The 21,327-nt window shown below is 41.6% G+C and overlaps 1 protein-coding gene across 3 annotated transcripts in view; it reads right to left on the bottom strand.

Moving 5' to 3' along the window:
* Positions 1-1,885: 1,885 nt before the first annotated feature.
* LRMDA (leucine rich melanocyte differentiation associated) overlaps positions 1,886-21,327 on the bottom strand; it is a 1,137,585-nt gene continuing 1,118,143 nt past the window's right edge. For all 3 annotated transcript variants that reach the window (XM_063607438.1, XM_063607439.1, XM_034930898.3), the window contains one exon: positions 1,886-3,889. In XM_063607438.1, the coding sequence (XP_063463508.1) occupies positions 3,810-3,889 (80 nt within the window). In that variant the 3' untranslated portion in view covers positions 1,886-3,809. The remainder of the gene's footprint in view (positions 3,890-21,327) is intronic.

Below are 21,327 nucleotides of genomic sequence, written 5' to 3'. Positions count from 1 at the left end.
TTGCCATTTATATCATTCCTACTATAGCAACTCTCCCCCATACACATTCCATACTTAGAATTTCCCCTACTGTTTCTTAGCAAAATTCCCTTGTCCCAGGTTGGTTGTTCTCTGGGCCACATTCCAAGATACTCTAGAAGAATTAGCATGTGCTTATATGATAATATGCACAAATAACACAATTTATGACCTATCCCAACCACAAAGTGACAAATTAACACTTAGCATTATAATTACCCAAAGGATGGGAACTCCCAATGCTGGGAAATTTCAGGTCAACTTGTAGGAAGACAATATTTTGAACAGTGGTTGTGGCTTTCAATGTTCTTTGGGTCATTTGAGGGGTTGCTGATGCATTAGAAGAAGTAATACACAACACTGTACCACAAGCCGATGGTCCAGTTGTCATATAAACAGGTAATCAACATTCTTTGTGCTTCTCTGGTGTCATTTTCCTTTCCAGGTCTTACTCATAACAGTCAGTTTCCTGCATGGTATTTGAACAACTTAGAGAGAATCGAGTAGTGGTAGCGCCCTTCTTCAGTGAAGGTTTCTTCCTGGAAACAGAACCGGAAGAAGCAAGTGGTCAAAGGTCACATTGGATCAGCTACAATGATGGACAGCAGGGAAGAGTCTCAATGGGTACTATTGTGTCCACGCTGGGCATTACCTGTGTTGCAGCCACACAGACCTGATTTAGGCTGCCCTTACAAGTAGCAAGTACTAAACACCATTATTGTTTTGATGAAAAGGGTCCTGTGGATTGTTTTTGGTCTGCATGTTAACAAAGAAAAGAAAGACAGCCAGGTTATTTCTTGAAAACAGCAAGAAAGACATTTTTCCCTTGAAAATGTGCAAGATACATCTCCGCTGGAAACACACACATGCACACACACACACACACACAAACAAATGAAAAATCCTTTCATCCAGAATCTGGGGTTTGCTTTCTTTTATTCCTTAGTACACACGAGTATGTGAAAACACACAACACTCAGACATGCAGCCTGATCAAGTGATAATCTCTTATAATGTGCTTCTATTTAAAGCAACAAACAGATGGAGGGTTTATGAGCGAGGCTGGTAAAAGTAAAAGCAAATGACTGCAATAGTTGTACTTTTAATAGGATTCCCCACAATCCAAGACATTATTCCCTAAGGAACAAATTGTTCTTTAAAATTATGTTACTTAGGAAAGAGACAGTCGTCCTGACATTGCTGAGGCAACAGAGAGCTGCAGGACAGCCTTGAATTGCCGAGGTCTCTCCATTCAAGTCAGTGTCCTAGGGGAGGAAAGACAGTGATGTCAGGCACCACAATCCCCAAAGAACAAGCTCAGTGGAATAGGATAAAAGGAAGAAAGACCAAAGGGTAAAGGGGGTACAAAACATGTCTGGGCCCTGATTGAATTTATTACTTTCTACTTCTCAACTTTGAAAAACAAGGTTTGGGAAATTCCTACAGATTTAGGATAAACATGCAACATGGGTTCTACCTCTGCCAATTCAGACCAAAGTCTAGCTCTAGCACAGCAAATTTTGGTTAACACACAGTGGAACTGTAACCAACCCAGCACTTCATTATCACTATCCCTGCTTAAGAGAAACAAAGCTGACTATAATTCTGTCAATAAGATGAATATACCTTAGTGACGGCCTTTAGGTAATTTATAATTAAAGCTAATCTTAATTAAAGTTATTACACCATTCTGGAAGAAAATAAACAACCCAAAGAGAGGGAAACAATGTGGTCAATAACTCATTCCAAAAATATGTTTTGCCTCCAAAGCTCACATTGAGGGAGACATTCCTGCGCATGATACAAATGGTTCTGACATTAAAAAAAGTAAACAAGTAAGAAAAATAAAGATGGAAAAATTCTGTGGTCAGTTCACAAGTGCTTTTTTATTGTTTGAGGCAGGGTTAAGGGCTTTTATAAAGACAAGGATATATGTGTGGCTAGATTGGATATGACATCTGACTCATCTAGCTGCCCCTGCACAGAACTGTGGCTGCCCATATTATGCCAGGGAGAAAACATGTGTTGATGCTTCTAAACAATGACCCAGGGTGGGACCAAATGCAGATAATTTAAAGCATTTTTCCAGTGCTGTTTTGTAGATCAAACAGAGAAAAGGTACTCAACTCCAGTTACTAATGGATTTGAGAGATAAAGGCAAACATTCAACATTCTCCAATTATTCATGGTTTTGAGGATTTTAATGTTAACTTGTCTAAAGAACTGATTAACAAAGGTTGCGTAATCTCAAACAGGGACTCCTGCCAGCCTCAATACATGTCATTCAAGGCCTGTGTTGACTCAGTGGGCCAGAGGCTATGTAAACGGGCTAGAGCTGAGAAAGTAGGTTCTCCTTGGGCAGCTTAGGGATTCTGAGTCCCCATAGTTTTACAATAGCAGCTCCTAGTCCCTCAGTATCTATAACTTGGAGAGATTCTCTTTCAGGTTTTGCTGTCATCAAACTGACCTAATACTGGGAGGACAATGAACACTTGGTCTAAACAGAAGAAGCAGAAAAATAAATACTATCGTGTCAAGAACAATCAACCTTTTGAACATCTTCTAGAGTGATTTGACTGGTGCACCAGCAAGTTAGATAAACTTAGAGTCACCCAACTAGCAATGATCACACTTATGTTCCTTGTGACATTAATGCTAGTGCACAGCCAAGCATACAGGAAGACATAGCACCATCTCACAACCTGTGGATTTGATTTCTGAGAGGTCATGACAAAGATGCAAAATCCAAAAGGTGCCTTCTATAAAAACTCTTTGGTCTGGTGGGTGTTTTCAACGGTCTTAATTTTGTTTTTTAACCCCTGACCCTTCACTCTATCTTTCATCACCTCACTCCCTTTAAATAGCACCCAAAGGAGCAAGCCAGCCCCATGCACAAGTATGGCCACAGGCATCACTGGAAGTGTGTACAGTTAAAAATAAATTAATAAATAAGAGTCCCTGGTGCAACCAAACCCTCGTGCTGAGAAAGATGCCTTACTGCCTTACACTGCATCATATTCAGGGCAAGAAGTGGATTTAGAGTTGAATGAAACAAGATAAAAGTCCATGCTTTTGCAGTCAGGGATTTAGGGAAAGCTATTTACGCCAATAAAGGGATTGTAGCAACATGAAGCCAGCCATAAATGTATGACCTGGCTGGGAAGTTATACCTTGTTCTCCGAAAAACTGCAAACTGAAATGCACCACCTGTCATAAAATCGATGCTAAAGGAAGGTGGAGGGGAAGAGACGGGAGCTATGTATATGCAGAATACAGGACGTTAAGATTTAAAAGGAGTGAGGGAGAGTGGCCGTCCCCTAAACTGTGACTATTTCACTAAAAATAAGCCCACAGCATGATGGTATCGGAGGGATTTCAATTCAATAGGCGAGCTGAGGACAGTCTTTCTCACTTGACTGCAGCCACTGAGCATGTCCAGGGAGGCCCCAGGTGTGACCTCTGCTCCCCTGTGAGCAGTGGCAGGACCAGGCAATCTATCATGGTGTTCATGCTGTCAGCCCTGTTGCTTCGCCACCGCTGTCTGTCACCCTGGTGGATGAGACCTGCTTAAGGGCAATCATGTCAATCTCTATGTGACCACTCAGTCTAAGGCAGAAGGATCATCTTGACAGGCCTGGCAAAGTCAGCGGAAGGTACCAAAAGCTGAAGTCATAGCTTTTCCCAAAGAGAGGCAGTGTGGGCTATTGTTTTTCCTTTAGCGTTTTCTTTATTTTTGATTTCCCTTTTGATTTTATTTTCATGAAATGGGTGAAGGTATACAGAAGTTGGCTTCAGAGCTGGTCATCTCGGATAAACCTGTTGCCCTCTGAGTTTTTCCCATAGTAAACGTAGCGACACTTCCCCAGGACACCTGCAAATAAAAAGACACACATCATTACAGGTGGCACACTTAGCATAGCAGGGAAACACAGGTGCTGAAAAGGAGACATGCAAGACAATCATAGATCCAATGGGCAGCAGAAAGTGGATGAAGCTCCAGAAGGGAAGAACTCTCCCTTTTTGTCCTCACAGACAAGAAGATTCTGTCAACCTCAGAGTTGACACTGAAATAAAATGTCACTACAAGTTCCTAGGAATATCACTTTCTGCATGACTTCTCTTCCACATGCTAGGTACTTTTCTAATTTGGCCAATTACTCCCCAGAATGTAGCCTCTCCTCACTCCAGTTTCCCTTAGTAGAGTTTCAAAGAATGGAAAATTAAGAGTTTAAAGATGAACTCAGCCCAAGTAAAAGATGTAGAACAATCTTCCCAGAATGTGACTATTTTGATACCCTTTATCATGAAGCAATATTGTTAACTTCCAGAGAGAATATTCCAAATTCTGGCAGGCACCAGGCATTGAGCACATATGGGATGAGTAAGGAAGAGAGGTGGTGTTGACAAAATACCATATGGATGGCCGGGCGTGGTGGCTCACGCCTGTAAACCCAGCACTTTGGGAGGCCGAGGCAGGTGGATCACAAGGTCAGGAGATCAAGACCATCTTGGCTAACATGATGAAACTCCGTCTCTACTAAAAATATTTAAAAAATTAGCCGGGCGTGGTGGCAGGTGCCTGTAGTCCCAGCTACTCGGGAGGCTGAGGCAGGAGAATGGCGTGAACCCGGGAGGTGGAGCTTGCAGTGAGCCGAGATCGCGCCAGTGCACTCCAGCCTGGGCGACAGAGAGAGACACCGTCTCAAAAAAACAAAAAAACAAAACAAAACAAAAAAAAACTGAAAAAACACCACATGGACAGGAACAAGAGCCTCCCATTAAATGGCTTCTTACAGGCATCCTGAACTCTCTTTCTCCGGTCAGAATGCATTTGATTTCCATTTTCAGTTTTACTTTAAGTAACTCTGTGGCTCCGTATTAAGGCTCTCCTCTCATTCAAGGAGATTGTAGGAGACTTAACAATGAAAAATGCCCCTACAATAGGGTTGAACTTTTTAATCAATTCATTATTTATTCTAAATGCCCATAAGAAATCACTTCCATAGTTATTATGAAAGCTCTGTAGGCTTATCAAGGAAAAATCTGTTTTGTTTTTGCCACCTGCATTTTTATTTTCTTCTATTTTTAGAAAAACCTATTTTAAATTCAGTTGGACAGAGTTGTCTTAGCGCTAATCAGACTTGAGTCTCTGAACTGTACACAACTAGAAAAAAACAAAGAAAGGAAATGTCCATAAGACATTCATTCAAGAGCCACAAATCTGCCTGTGAAAATAGCTACCTAGGGACATGATGATTTTTTTTTTTCCATCAGTGTGATAGTGTGAAACCAACAAGCCCATTTTTTTTTTTTTTTTGGTTAATTTGTGATAAATTAGCACTTGAAATTAACCAGGTTCTTCACATCAGAAGTTCTAAGTAGTAAATATTTTTGCAACTGTAAAAGAGATGTTTCTCCACTACAAAACTTCAAACCTTATTCTTACATAAGGATCAAAATGACTTTTAGAAACTTTTAAGGACAGAGCAGATGCTCCCTGGTTTGGATGGCTTGGAACAAAGCTAGAAATTGCTGGGGTCAAATAGTCTATCAGAGTTGGCAATGGAGAGAGGGTGACATTGTTCCACGGCCTCAAAGCTGGCCTTGGGCTCACTCTCATTAGTTTTACTTCCTGCCATGTTCCCATAAGCAAGTTTACTGTGGCTCATTCCTCCTCCTTGGTCATGCTTTCTCCTTGGCCCCTAATCCCCAATTTCTGGTTTTCAGTATTGGTCTGGTGCCTGGAAACTTTGAGCTTGGATGGAACCTCATTGAGACCCTTCTTGGTACCTAAATTATTCTTTTAGTTGTTGGCATTGAGCTGTTTCCTTTATCGTGCTGAATTATGCAGCCATCAGCATTGTACTAATATTGTCACCCATGCCAGGATCCTGCTGGTCTGTGGGCTTGGCTGATCAGGCTCTGCTCCAGGAATAGCATCCACTACAGGCCCGGGTGGGAGTGCCTCAGTTCTGCCAGGTATCCACAGAGGGCTTCCTTAAACATAATTGATTCAAATAAACCCTGAAGAATGTGGAAGCATGGGGCCAAAGGATGTTAATTTCTTTCTATGGCACTAGGATAACATGAATTTTAATAAAAAGGAACAGATAGGTCTGTCGGATATCATAAAGAACACAATCTTTCTCTTAAGCAAAAGGATGAAAGGCAAACACACACACACACACCACACACACACACACACACACACACACACACACACACACCACCCACCATGAGTGCCCTCTCTCCAGTAAACTCTCCAGTACATTCACGGATTCAACTGCTTTTTTTTCTTCCCTTTCTCCAGGGTAAACTTCAACTCCAGATCTCACTTACATGCAACTTGAATGGCAAGTGCCGCCCTAGAAACAGGCTGGATGCTCCTGGAACGTGGGCTGGGATGTGTTCTGTGCCACATTCCCGAGCCTTCTTTCTGGCTGGCATTGATAAAAGTCCTTTTTAAGGCCTACCCTGTTTCTTTGGGCCTGGAAGCAAGAATGTTTATAGACATCCTGGTGAGAGAAGGCTGTTTGATGAATGCAGGAGACTGCGGCTAGGTGTCAGCGCTTGGAAAATGAGGCAAGGACATGAGGTATTAATATTGTCAATGATCTCTTGACAGGAAAACAGATACTGCATTCACTGTCAGATTTAAATAGACATCAAGTGCATTAATGACAAAAGGGCAGACTTCAAACAAAGGGGCTGTGTGGTGAAGAGCCGAGCTAGTCTCTGTGCTGGCAACAGCCTGATCTGAAAAGACACCATCAGGGTTGCAGACAGGCGCAGGATTGTGTGCGGTGACAGAAAACAGAGATACTGACAGAGATACCAGCACCATATTATGCCAAGGATATTCTAACGCTATCTGCGGCTCTAACGAAAGCTGACATCACTCCCCATCACTTGGGGTCTTCTCTGCCTGTCCCTGCAGAACATCTCTCCCCAGACATCATTACAAAACTCACTGTGGCTGCAAAGGTCCTGGCAGTTCTGTTCTGCTGGAGTGGTGGGGTCAAGGGGCCTAAGGATAACCTCAGTCAATCTAAATTTGGAATTTGCAGGAGGAGCACGCCCGACCCCACTGATATCTTGGCTACTTGAGGTGATCAGAAGGCCATTGTGTGAGGAGCTGTCACCTTGAATCAACTCCCAGAAAGGACGGCACTCAGTCTGTGGGCTGCTCCAGGAAGGCGTGGGGACGGCCTGGCAGTTGAAAATGAGATCCAGCTGCTGGTGCTCGCCCGGGGAGAAAGGTGCTCTGGCTAGCAATGGTAAGAATCGGCTGAAATTGTCAAACTCAAACCATCTCCAGCAGCTGAAATTAAGCGAGAATTGCCTCTGTGAGTCTCCTCCCAGAGCTCAGAGTCGGGATGTGATTACCCCCAATATATGACTTTTGTGTTCAAAAATAAATAAATAAAATTAACCAGGAAAAGCAAATATGCACAAAACAGCACAGTCCCATGTGTGGCCACAGGCCTTTATTTATCATGAAGGTTATTTGTAAAATATGAGGCTCTGCTCGTAAATTAAGTGAGGTGGCATTGTGTTTCTCTCTCCCTCGCCCTCCCCACAGCCCTTCTTCTCCCGCCATGGCAACTGCCATCAACTGTGAAAATTACGGAGGGAACAGTTTGCTTGCAAAGAACATTTTGATGGGGAGGCACTCCGAGGCTGGAATTTGGGAACCCGCTAGTTTGTGACTCAGTAGGCAATGGTTTCTCTGCACATCTGCAACGGATTCATTTGTTTGTATCTCCTCAAACTACAACTTCTTGGGACTGGAGGGGGAACAACACATTTAATGGCATATGCAGTGTTTTTAATTAAAAGATCTGGCTTTGGCCATAGTGAGTAAAGCAGGCTTGCCCTGTGTCAGGCTGACGTGCAGCTGTCTGTGTGGGGTTTCTTTTCGAGAGACCCTGAAAAATGGCAGGGCATCGTCCCCTGGGGAATTCTCTCCTGCCAAATGAGACTCCTAATTTTTCTTAAGTAGCCAGCTTTCCCATCACCATAAGCTGTTAAAGCTATAATTATGAAAAAAATGTATCACGAAGAATCTGTTTTAAAGAGGCCCTTTATCTTTCCCATGTTTTCCCCCTCTGGAATGGACGTCCTAATTATGCAGGTTAAGTTATAACCTTGGGGCTGCATAAGTGGGTGGGAATCAGCCTCCTTTCTTGGATGTGAGGCTGGGACTGCAGGGTCAGTACCAGAGATTTTGCTGGGGGAGGCCCTGAGAGCCCAGTCCAGGGAAGGGAATTCTTGCACATCCATTCATCCAGCATCCTGGACTCCCTGATTCCTGGATGGCCTCACACTTCCAGCTGCAGTTCAATAGTCTATTTAGTAAGGGGAAGTAGGGGAAGACCTGCATTTAGATCCAGCCCTGCCCCAACAGTCATGTGACCATGTACACATCCCTTTCTCTCACTGGGCAGGTTTCCCCATTTGTAAAACAAGGGCAAGGGGCCAGATAATCTCAGAGGTTCATTTTAGCTCTGAAATAGGTGATTTGGCATTTTCCAATATTTTCCTTATGAAGATGAGAACACCAGGTCCAATATTGCCTGATGCAGGAGACAAATTCAACAGGTCAGTCAATAAAAAAATTGATTTGGACTAAGTCATCCCTTGAAACCCATCCAGCCTGTAACCCCACAGTATAACCTGGATAGAAGGGGGCCTCTGGAGGACCCCAAAATCCTTGAGGAAAGGGTTTTCATTAACTTTCCTGCAATCTGCATTTCATACAGCTAGAAGTGCTGACCACTAACTAGGCTGTGTCTCACTGGCTTTGGCATAAGCCCAAGTCTCATAACTCCGTATTCAACAGAACTAAAGCCTAGCCATCAAAGCAAGTGGTCTGTCATTAATATTTTAGTGGTGAAAAACAATCTGCATATAAAAATACAAAAATGCATTTGACATTGGAGTGCAGGTTGGACCAACACATTTATATTTGTAAAATAGAATAATTATCACTATTGTTAGTTTTGGTAGTCATCACTTTAGGGATCATTATTTTAAATGCTATTTCATATGAGTTTATAAATGTAGCTATGAAATCACAAACATATCTTGATCCCATTGTGATACTAGGAGTTTATAATTACCCCTAAGATGGAGGCAGGGGATGAAGGGTTCCCCCACAGAACTCCTGTTCTCTCATCTGTATGAGAAACGAAGGAACTAGGTACCTCCTGACCCCTGCAAAAGGTGATAACAATGATGTGAAGAGGTAGATGGGCCCAGTGACAGAGAGGAAAAGGTGATCAGGAGCGTCTTGGTCCACTGCAGAAGGCTCTAGAACAATGTTTCCATGGGACTCTATACATGTCCATAAATGTGTCATCCCCTATAACATTCTCCCTCCTCCCCAATTTCTAACACCCGGTACCTAAAACCATACAGAAGCATCTTGTTTACCATGGAGCTACATCCCAATAAACCTATTGTAAGTTGAAATTATTGTAAATCAAAAATGCATCATTACTTGAAACTATCTGAAGTTGTAAGCCCTTCAACTTACAATGGGGTTACATCTTCTATCAGATGTGCACAGCTTTGTAAGGTTAAACAATTATAGGTTGAACCTTCGTAAGTTGGAGAGCATCTGCACTTGGTACAGATGAGATGTTCAATAAATATTTGTTAAATAAATTAATACCATTAAAATAATCATGTACATAAAATTTACACAGAATCCACAAAGTAAGGAATGTCAATTGCTGGACACTCATCTTTTAACCTCTGGTATGACTTCAGACATTTGAAACACTCTGAAAATATATACAGATTAAATATTTGCCCCATTGAACAACAAAGAGTAATAGGAGGCAACAGCCTCAGTTCCTAAATTGTGGTGGTGTTTTTACCCCAAACACTTTCCTCCCACAAAAACAAAGCAATCACAACATCTAGTTGAAAAGAGAGAAGTGCAGTGAACATTATCGTCTGGCCTAAAGAGCTGTAAACATCTTACAGTGGGAAGGGACATTCCCCAGAAAGCACATTCCTCGGTCTTTGTTAAGTGCAGGCCGTGAATACATGGGGAACTGGAAAGGAATAAACACCCATGTTTTATGATCTTGAGAAGTAGCTGGAGCAATACCCTGAGGTCAGCCCATGTGATGTGCTATCAGCTCTGCTCTGGCTATCACACAGGATTTAGTGGAGCCTGAGAAATGACAGGCTCCTAGCACAACATCCTACTTCAGTGTAAGCTACTTAAATACTAAGACAAAATAAAGAAGAGAGACTTTAAAAGGTCTTAGGGGAAGAGATTGTGGGGAAGCAGTTTTTGAAGAAGGAGGACAAAGACCTTCTTCTCCACCCAGTATATTTTCCCTTCATCTGCTGCACATCTGAGATGCCTTAGGTTGGAGATGAAATGAAGAAAGGCTCTCCACCTTACCCAGGGGAGGGTGGAGAAGGCAAAAAAAAGTGTGAGACTTGTTTCCCAACCTAGCTGAGCATGACTTCAGGCAAGTGTCTCGGTTTATCATCTGCATATTGGGTGGGAATGGGGTACTGCATTGCAACAGTGCATGCTATAACCCCCAAAACCTCTGTTAGGGCTCTGGCACCATGGGGGCGGGGGGGGGAGTGGGGGGATACTGCACACTGTCCTTGCTAAATACCGCAGTGACCACTTCAAACCATGCTTCCTGTTTCACCTTCACTGTACAAAAACAACAACACAAGGGGTATTCCTACCCTGCTACACTGACCCTGATGTCTTGCATTGGTAGACATTTGAATTCTCCAACTTTGAGTCCAGGAATGCTTTGACTTCAGGTGTATAAATACAAACATGTAAACTAGTCTGGTAATTTGTCTTTGAGAAAGCATTAATTATTCACAGCAAACTCCATTTAGCCAATTTAATTCCTTAATCAATTTTTAAATACAAAAAGCCATTTCTATTTTTAACATTTTCATTTCCATTTTATGGAATTTATTTTCAATGGGATCAATTCTTTATCACGTAATTTTTACAGTAAGGTTAAATTCCTCAATCAGCTCTGGCCAAATATTAAATTGTGCTGATTACATCTTCTAAATCTCTTTTAGAGTCATTTATTTTTACAAAGTCCCATTTTCTTGCGTAAAATATTGCAGATCTAAATTGTGACAAGAAGACTTGAGTCTGCTGTTAAACTTTAGTCAACAAATTTTATTGTGTGTAGTTTTAGCTCATTTCAATTTTATTTTGTTTTCATTATTTCTATCAAGGTTAATTCCTCCCCATGTATTTGTGTGGTTTTCAATATATCAACAAGATATAAATCTTTGGTCGGTTTTTCATTCATCATAAATTATATTACGTGCAGGATTAGTTGCTGTCCTTTTTTTCCCAGGTTGATTGTTTCTACCAACATTGTTATCATAAAGTAGAGTAAACACTAGTTTTTATTCACTTCTTAGCACAAAGAGTATGAAGGACAAAGGTGAATACCAAGTGCATGATAGGGTCTAAACTGTGGGGTTCTGATATGCTGTCTTCTACCAAATGCCAGACAAAATATTAGAGTGTGGAGCACCAATTCAAGGGTTAGGATGCACCATACCTGGAAAGAAAGCTAGCAAAAATGCCAGGCAACCTATCCTTTTGACAAGAGGGCATTTGACTCCAATGCTCAGACCCGTCCAGTGCGGCTTTCCACTGGGAGAGGACAGATTATACAGCCTGCTCAGACAAATGCTGGGCCTTGTCAAGTCTCACCCACTTGTTTGTAGGGAAGGAAAAACAGGGGAAGGAAGTCAGTCAGCAGGGAAGGGATATTGGCAAAATTTGTCGTGAAGGTGATCAGCCGGCAAGGCTGTGGGGCTAGCCTCCCAGACCAGGGAGGCTAAACAGGTAGTCACAGAGTGGGCAGGCTCATTGTCGTGTGACAAACCAGAGCCTCTAGAAAACGTACCCTGGGCTCCCAGGGCAGCTGAAATCAGGCTTGTCATCTTAGAAGAAGAAGGGGAGGTGGGGAAGGAGAGAGAGGTGAAAAAAATGCAGGGCAAGTTCCTCATATAGTCTGTCATATAATCTGTCAGTGGAAAATGGAAAAGCTGGTCCAAGTCTGAGAAATAACTGCATCTTTGAGCAGATCCTTAGTGACATTCTCTACTCTCCCATCTTGGGTCCTGGACCCCACACTCAGGTTACAGGTGTTGTGGCTCTATCCGGACTGAGTGGGCCATTCAGTCCTTTCCACATGAAAGAAATATTAGGCTAACAGATTAAACATTATCTGGCAGGGAATATTTCCATTATGTGAATCCTGGAAAGGAAACAGACAATGTATTTTTGCTTAGATGTCAATGCCTTTTAATTTCCTATTTTTTTTGGATTGGGGGTAGTAACAAGTGAGTACCAACTGACAGAAAGATTCTCAGATTGGAGGGTGGGCTCACTAGCCCCCTTTATTGGGAGCTCCCTTTTTTGGCTCCTACCTCTATACACATTGTATTTCAATCAAACAGAAATGTATTATAAATATGAGAGGTCAAACTCCATGGTAAATATTTCCTTACTCCAACAACCCCTCTCCTCCCCAACCCCCAAATAAACTGCTAAATCTTCTTAGCAGTCCAAATTTTGTTTTTTAGCCTCAGGTTACATTTTTTTTTTTTTTTTTTGGTCCAAGCCAAAGATGAAGGCTGAAACAGTTTTTATTCTTGACTTCCTAAACAATGAATTGTTTATACTATCCTATAAGGATTCTCTGTGATTTGCTGTACTGCCTAGTACGCTTCAATACAGAATGGTAAACTTTTCTTTGTAAGTATTTCTTTAACTGTATTGGAGGATTCTCAAGCTGAGAAAGAATTTAAAGAACCTCATTTTAGGTAAATTCTTTCATTTTACAGCGGAGAAAAATAAGGTTCCAACTGGCTTTTGGAAGGTGACAGAACCGGACCAGGCACCCATACAACTCTATCTAGCCCAGAAATATCCCTGAATTATAAGATACTGCCTTGGCGACAGGAATATAAATTTTGCTTTTCCGCTTACTTTTCAAATTCATTATTTATTTGTTCAGTCCTGTTCACAGGAACCAGGGGTCTCCGGAGAACATCAAAGATCACCCACACCCTTACTTAGCAGGCTCATTCTTACTTGCTTTTTCTTAGAGAGAGACTTGAACTGCAAGACTAGTTTGGTGTGAGTGTATTTCCCTTCTCTCCTATGTCTGTATTCTAAGTAGGGCTTAATGGATTTGAGATGGGCTGGATTCCAAAGTGCATGCCGAGATGGGATGCGAATCCCTTCAGATTTGTGAAGTGCCCTTCAGTGCGGGTCCGTGATGGATGTCACATCAGCCAGGCTGTCAGTCAAAGCGGACAGTGGTCAAGTGCTCTGGCCTCACGTTTCTTTCTCAATGTTTGAGTGAGAAACTCAGACATCTTTCAGACAGGAGAGAAAAAAGAAAGAAAGGAAAAAGCCACCCCGTCACCACCTCCTCCATTCCCGCCATTATCTCTACATTCATCCTTTCCACCTTCTAGCTGAAGTCGGGAGCATCACCACTAGAGGGCAGCATGAATTTAGGAAAGCAGCCGCTTGCTTTTAAAAAAATAAATAAATAAATGGCGGCAACTATTCAGGGAGAGCCATTACAGCCACACTGTGCTTTTGGTCACCAATTATAGGTTCCTTAATGATCAGTATGTCATGTTTGGTCAATCTGTGCTGAAGGTTTTCAGGAATGGGGCTATCAGACACTCCTTGCCCCCCATTTTGGGGTTCTTCTTGCCTCAATTTCAGGGACTGTATTTCTTTACCATCAATTGTTCTAATTAATCTTCCAGGCTCAGAGATTGGGGATTTTTGCATATCACCTCCACAAATGTAAAGAAGCATTCAAAATACTAAAGATTTCCTGCATTTCTTAGGGGGAAAACATCATTTTTACCACGAAAGTTCAAAAAGATATGCCATCATTTGACAGTCAAAAAAGTAAAAAACGTAAAAATAAATAAAAATGAAAAATGGATCAATACACACAAAGTTATCCTCTTTTAATGCTCCCCCTCCCCCGAAATCTACCTAGCATTGTCTTCCCTCTCAGGGTACCTGGTCTGAGTGTCATCAAAAAAGAGAGGCAGAAGCTACTCAGATAAAAATATGACAATAATTCCAGCTGCTGTTTGATCCTCATCTGATCCCCATCATTGGTCTCTGGTACATGGGTCAAGTAACTATTTTCATGCCTGGAACAACAAATGATCACCTCCCTTTAGGAGAAAGAGGTATTTGTGGGCTTCTAGATATTTCAAACATATCATTATTAAAAAACAAACAAACAAACAGCAATAAAGGTATAACATTCTAGGGAATGGCATTTTAAATTAGAATTTTATAGGATAAAAATACATGAGTGGATTCAATCAGGGAAGGAGTAAACACAAATTGGAGTTACTGGCCTTCTAGGCAGGGGAAACCAGAGCTGGGTCCAGGTGTTATTCTCCATTTCAGCCGAGAGGCCTCTCAAGTGGTCAGTGAGGCAAGTATAAAATGGCCCTCACACATCTTCTTAGCTTTCCTAATATAACAGTCATGTGACTGACTAGTCACTCGGAGAATGTTGGGTCCTTGTTAATTAAATTATCTCATTAACTCATGGTTAGCTAGAAACCCTTTTGAATTTTCACACATAAGACACTAAAAGCAAAGTCAGTTTCACTGTCTTACTAGGTAATCATAGTGACCACAACTGAGTATTTCTTGAGTGCCTTTAGTGAGGATAGTACAGTTAGGAGATTAGCTGGGGTGGGAAGACTGCAGATTGAACATTTCTCAAGATCTTAGGATCTCCTGCTTATATGAGCTCCAAAAAATCGAAAACAATAGATTTTCGCCCATGCATCGTAAAGCCAAGGGCACAGTAGGTATGCAGTACATTGTTTTTAAATTGTGGAATAGATGAAAAGATCTCAGCATACTTATTCTGAACCCCAGAATTTATTATACATCCCTGGACAGTTATAGGTAGAAATGTATGGGTTGGCCCTGGGACAGTGGTTCTATGACTTGCCCATGCATCAGAATAACTGAGAAGGCCTGTTAAAACACAGCTTGCCAAGCCCCATTCCCCAGAGTTTCTGATTCCATGGATCTGAGTTGGGGCCAAGAGTACGCATTTTTGCAAGTTCCCAGGTGATGCCGATGCTGAGGGACCATCTTTAAGAAACACTGTTTTAGGACAACCTACTGAGGGGCCCTTATTTCTTTTTAAAAAGTAAAACTCGTGACATTACTTTTTATTCTTGTAAAATCAAGACTGTCTAAAATCAGAGATCTAAAAATCTGGTTAACTGAGGGTTCTAGTGTCTTGAGTTTTGGTAAATGGAGGTTTTATTTTATCCCCAATAGCAGTCTGAAAGCTAATGATACCTAAATAATAATAATAATGATAATAATAATAATAATAATAATAATAAAAGGTTGTTCCAGCTCTTTATCTAAAACAAAAACCATAAACATTCAAATTTTAGTGATGTGCAATTACATTAACAGGAAAAAAGAAGAAAACAGTTTCTTTGGATAAGTAGAATAGATCTGAACAATCATTTATGGAGTATAACCAAAAAATAACTTGCAGGAAAAATTTCACAGAAAGACTTTGGACTCCCCCAAAACTGACAGAATCTTGTATGAAGAAATCTGAGCAGTGGCGGTCCTCCTGCAGAGTCTGAATGGGAATTTTGGCTTTGCTCTCAAGCAGAAATTTGCTTTTGGGCTTCAGATCTGTTCCTATTAGAGAGCTTACATCAAAAGCAGGGAACATCCACAGTTCTGTCTGGTTCTGCAGGCTGAAATTTCTCAAGAGAGTCACTGAAAATAAAGACAAGTTGCTTTCTTGTTTTCCTAATTCTTCAAGCTACAAAGACAAAACAAAACAAAAAACAAAAAAAAAAAGGAACCTTTCAAATAAAATTAAGCAGACCCTGTAACAACTGGGTTTGTCATAATTCAAACCCTGCAAGGATTGGGGAAAAGGCCTTCCTTACTTGGGCCCATTGGTCCAGTCTCCACCTGCCCTTCATTAGAATCCAAACAAACTCTTCCTGTACTGATATCACCATAATCTTTCCTAATTCCAGCACACCCTAAATTGCTTTCTCCGAAAAGAAAACAAAGGGAATCTGATGATATATAATCTAACCAAAAGAAGTTTGCTTCACAAAAAATGACCCAGTCTGTTGTTGCAGAAAGCACAGCATAATTCTTGGACACTAGCTCATCCCAGTGCCAAATGATAAAATATGTTCATAATTTCCTGATCTTCAACTTCCCATCCTCTAACCTGCTTTGGGAAAAAGCTGTGTGTGTGTGTGTGTGTGTGTGTGTGTGTGTGTGTGCGTGCATGTATATATGTAAATGTATATGTGTATGTATATGTTAATGCCAGAAACTGTAGGTTAAGGAAGAATTAATAGTAGAAAGCAGGTTATAAGAGTTATATGAACCTCTGTACATTTTTTTCTGCCCAAGATAAAGACAAGGAAAATAGTAGAAGAGCATGTTATAAGGGCTTTCATTAGGGTCAGGCTCATTAAAACTTAATGAAGGCACCAGAGCCTCTCCAGCAATATTAAGATGGGTGTGTTTTTTGCCTATCAATAGAATGCCCCAGTCAGAGAGACACTGCTGACAGTGGGTGGTACCAGGTGTTATCTGTCCCTAGAATGTACTACTTTGATGGCTTGGGATATCACCCCTTTTATTTGGCTGGCTTGAATTTGTCAGGATTCACCCTGTGGTGAGTTAACATGCTTCCATATTGGGGGGAAAAAATTGCCCATGGGCCAATGTGAGCCTCGCACCTAATAGAATACATCTGGCTCCGACAGTTTGATGCCCAGCTCTAAGCCACATTCGGCAACACAAATTAACAGCGTAGACATTGCCCATGCTGAGCAGGAAGTAATAACCTGCTACCTGCTACTTGGCCAAAATCTCATTATAAGCCATTACGGTAATTGAGGGCCAAGACTCTATGGATATTAGACTCCCTGAGCACCAGTGGTGAGTTCAGGAGAAGAAAGACTCATAATGCAGGGGGTGGGGCAGCCTGAGGAGAAACTGTGCTTAGCATCACACAGAGAATTCCGTCTACAGGGTGCTCTGTGGTGCAGGGAGAAGCCCACATGACCTCTCCTGGGGGGGCTCAGGACTCCAGGAAGCTGATGTAACTATTGGTAGGCCTCCAGCAATGCTATACAATTGAAATTTTATTTGAATGAACATTGGGCACAGCCACAAAGGAAAGAAGAGGGCAAAATAAGCCAGAATGTTCCATGAGTAATAAGCATGGAAGCTGGCGAGGGGGTGGCAGAAGAAGCAATCCGTTCTCCCTAGAAGATGAGGCTCTCTAGGAGTACTGCATGTATAAGAGCTTGCATTCTTCCAGAGGGGTTCTTTGCCCATAAATTCAGCCCACTGAGTCTCTGTGCAGGGTTGGGCAGTTGCGAATGAAGTGGTGTGAGTTGAGGGGAGGGAAACAGGACAGAAGTCCTATTAATCAATCAACCTGATTTTTGCTACCATGAAGATGGCCCTGGACTCAGAAAAAATGATGATGGCTTTCAATAAACTTTTCTAAGAAAGTGTCATATAAGGCCAGGGAGAGGAGTAATTGACAATATAAGAAACTGTCTGCAGAAATCCCTTCTTATCCTCTCTACACACACACACACACACACACACACATACACACATACACACACACACACAGGCACACCCCAATAACAACTAGATTCTCCAATCATGGGGGCAATCTCATGCAGGGTTTTACCTAATGTATAATAAAAGCTCCTGAGTGCCATGTCTCTCCCGACACCACTGGACTGGTGAACACCTTCCTGAGAATCTCCAAGTGACAGTTTCATCCTACACCAGGTCTCAGTGAAGGGTTCCTTGCTATTGGCATTTTAAAGAATCAATAATTTAAGGAAAATCAGCACTATGGTGAAGGACATAGAGTGTTCCCGAGCATGGAGACACCTTGTGAGCCTTAAGCACACACCCTGCGCACCCTAAGATAATCTTCCCGTCTCAGGCAAGCCAGCCTCCTCGCTTCCCTTCACCTAGAGGGTTAAGCACAATCTGGAACCTGGAAAATGGCTGTGGTTGGTACAAGTGAGGCCTTCCCTATAACTAGATCCTTCAGGAAAAAACAAATTAATCAACAGTGAGCTGAAGTGGGTTTAATGATTGCATTCTGCATACAATCAGCTTTTCCCTTTTCAGGGGCCATCAATATGTCAAGGGAAGACATATCTGAAGGATATAGCTCTTAACATCAAGGTTATCTATTCTCCACAAGGCTCCCACTCCTTGCCTGGCTGATACTCCACGCTGCCTGTGTCTAACATTTTCATCAACTCTGCAATCAATCAAGGTAATAATGTTGTGCAAAAAATCAATTAACAACGCAATTAAACTTTCCTTATTATCTCAAAGGGCTGAAATAATACCTAAAGGGAAGATAGACTCACTGAACGCAGACATCCATAATCCAATGTGAAAGTGAATTATGAGGTTAGACAGATGCAGGCATGTGCAGGTGCTGTTATTTTCCAGGGGTTATATCTCATCACGGCAGTGTATCAGTCAGCCCCAATCCCAGACCCTAAAATTCCAAATTACTTTTAAGAAATATATGATGTGCAATATCCATTTCATATTCTCTTTTAAAGATAACCCCCTCCCCTCCAAAAAAAATTGAGCGGCCATATTATTCAAAGACAAAATGATCTTTCAACAAGAACATAAAATATAAAAGCTATAATAACATTTACATCTGTATAGCACACATCTCTGTAAATGCAGGTCATCTATTATACATAATCCGCAGCACCTAAAAGCCCAGGATGTGGCACAACATTTAAAACCCAAATGTGTAAATGTGCAAACTCCTATGAGATGGCTGTGACTTCCCCCAAGGGGAGGCCTCACTCATGCCTGCCTACACACACACACACACACACACACACACACACGTGCACACACCTACATGCATGCATGTATACATGCACACACATGCATGCAGGAGCATCTGGAACAACGCAAGTATGACTCATTTAAAAAGAGAATTACTATATTATTTAGCAATTACACTCAACTTGCCCTGAAACACTATCCTTAGGAATTGAGCATTTACAGTACATAAAAAAAAGACGACTATTAACCTTTTGCGGTGTAAGGACAGGGAAGTGCTTGAAATTTTACACTGAAATGAGACACATAGGGGAGGCAGAGGCAGGGGTTCCATGACATTTACAGAGCTCGTTTTAAACTACTCTGGACTGGCATGCCGTGTTCTGACACCATCAGAAGGAAGCCTAGCAGTAGAAGGGGAAATAGTGAGCAGAGGAAGAAGGAGAAATAAATGCCAAAACAAAAGCCTGCAAACAAAATGTGCTAATCTAACATTAGCATTATGTGAACATCTTCTTACCCCTGGAAACAAAAACACAATACTGACTTAAAGAATAAATATGAACTCACCCAAAAATCATCGGTTCAATTTTCCCTGAACTTATCCTTCTCTTTTTTAAGATGGAATCTCATCCTGTCGCCCTGGCTGGAGCGGTGGGGCGATCTGGGCTCACTGCAGCCTCCACTTCCTGGGTTCAAGTGATTCTCCTGCCTTGGCCTCCCAAGTAGCTGGGATCACAGGCATGTGCCCCCATGCCTGGCTAATTTTGGTATTTTTAGTAGAGATGAGGTTTTGGCATGTTGGCTAGGCTGGACTCGACCTCCTGACCTCAAGTAACCCACCCAACTCGGCCTCCCAAAGTGCTTGGATTACAGGCGTGAGCCACCATTCCCGGCTTCACCCTTCTCTATTAGGGCACTAGAGGTTGCCTCCTAGCAGAGTTTGATGATCTCTCACCAGCCTAGAAGATCCCTGGATACCCTGGATATACATAGGAGCCAAATGAATGGACCTAGGAACATACAATTCCAAATTTGGGCCATGGACAGTTATCCAAATCAGACTAAGGAATGATTTCCTTCATGGTCAAACATGTTGCTCCATGGGTGCTAGGTCTGGATACTATATGACTCATTTCATAGCAGCAAGAATTTCCACATATACCACTGGGACTTGTGCAGGTATTGTCAAGCATTTAAAACAAGTAATTTTTTTTGCAAGTTATTCACTCGTAACAAAGATCCATCTTCCCAAGCCAACTTTCTTCCATTTTCAGTACAACAATGAGGCAAGTCTGAGCCCCAAGTGCAGACTCGAATAAACAGTAAAACAGAACAAATACACATGCTCATTCTGCAGTTTCTTGGGAAAAATAAAGAGGCAACCCAGGATGTACTCTTTGGTACAAATTTTCAACAGAGAAGTTAGAAAGGTTTAGTGAATCCTGCTATTTCTCTCCTAACCTTAAGGAACATAATTAATATGTTTTCATTTCCAATGACTCTATTGTGTGTGTAGCAACTGGAACTGCCCCTGCTGTGTATTTGATTCCACCGACGAAGGGGTGGGTTGGATTTTAAATGATGTGTGAGCACTTCTGTTCTTTCCGTGCTCTGGTTTATGTGTTATTCATGACTCGCATTACAGACATGGCTGATACACAGATGTAAATGTTATTAAATCTTTTGTATTTTAGAGGCTTTGTGAAAGCCGTCTTTGTTTTCAAATAATTCTCTTCACCACCAAAAATAACCAGTAATACATGACAATGTCTTGGGAATTTTTTCACTGTATTTTCTGATGAAGAGATTTCCCCCTCTACTGCTATCTTTTCATCAAAATAAAAATGTAGAATGAATTGGGAGATGGAAAAGTTACATCTTTATTGTGTTGCTCAATGTGTGCACATGTGCACATGTGTGCAGGCACTAATGTATGTTGCATGTTTTGTGTGCATGTGTGTTGAATATGGGCATGTGGGTGTTTGTATGTGTGTTGTATGTGTCTTCTGTGTGTATGTAAGTTGTGTTATACAATACACACAGTACATGTTGTGTGTCTACTTCGTGTGGGTATCTTGTATGTGTGTTATGTGTATACAAGGAATGTGTGTGTGTGTGAACATGTTGATATCATTATGCCAAATCAGAACTCAAAGTCACCCAATTCTTGATTACCTGTCAAAGATGCAGTTGCTTTACTGCATTTTGGTATCTGACATAATTTTTAATGTGTTTTCACTTTGCTCCATCCTATTCATGTTTCTCAGGCTTTCAACAGAAATGTGGCAGAAGATAAACCTCTTCATATAGACAGCACTTAATCAGTCTGTGCCTCTCGCTTGCTCACTTTTCTCTAT

This window comes from Pan paniscus, chromosome 8 (assembly GCF_029289425.2).
Source record: "Pan paniscus chromosome 8, NHGRI_mPanPan1-v2.0_pri, whole genome shotgun sequence".
Taxonomy (NCBI): domain Eukaryota; kingdom Metazoa; phylum Chordata; class Mammalia; order Primates; family Hominidae; genus Pan; species Pan paniscus.
This window is presented reverse-complemented; position numbering and strand designations above follow the sequence as displayed.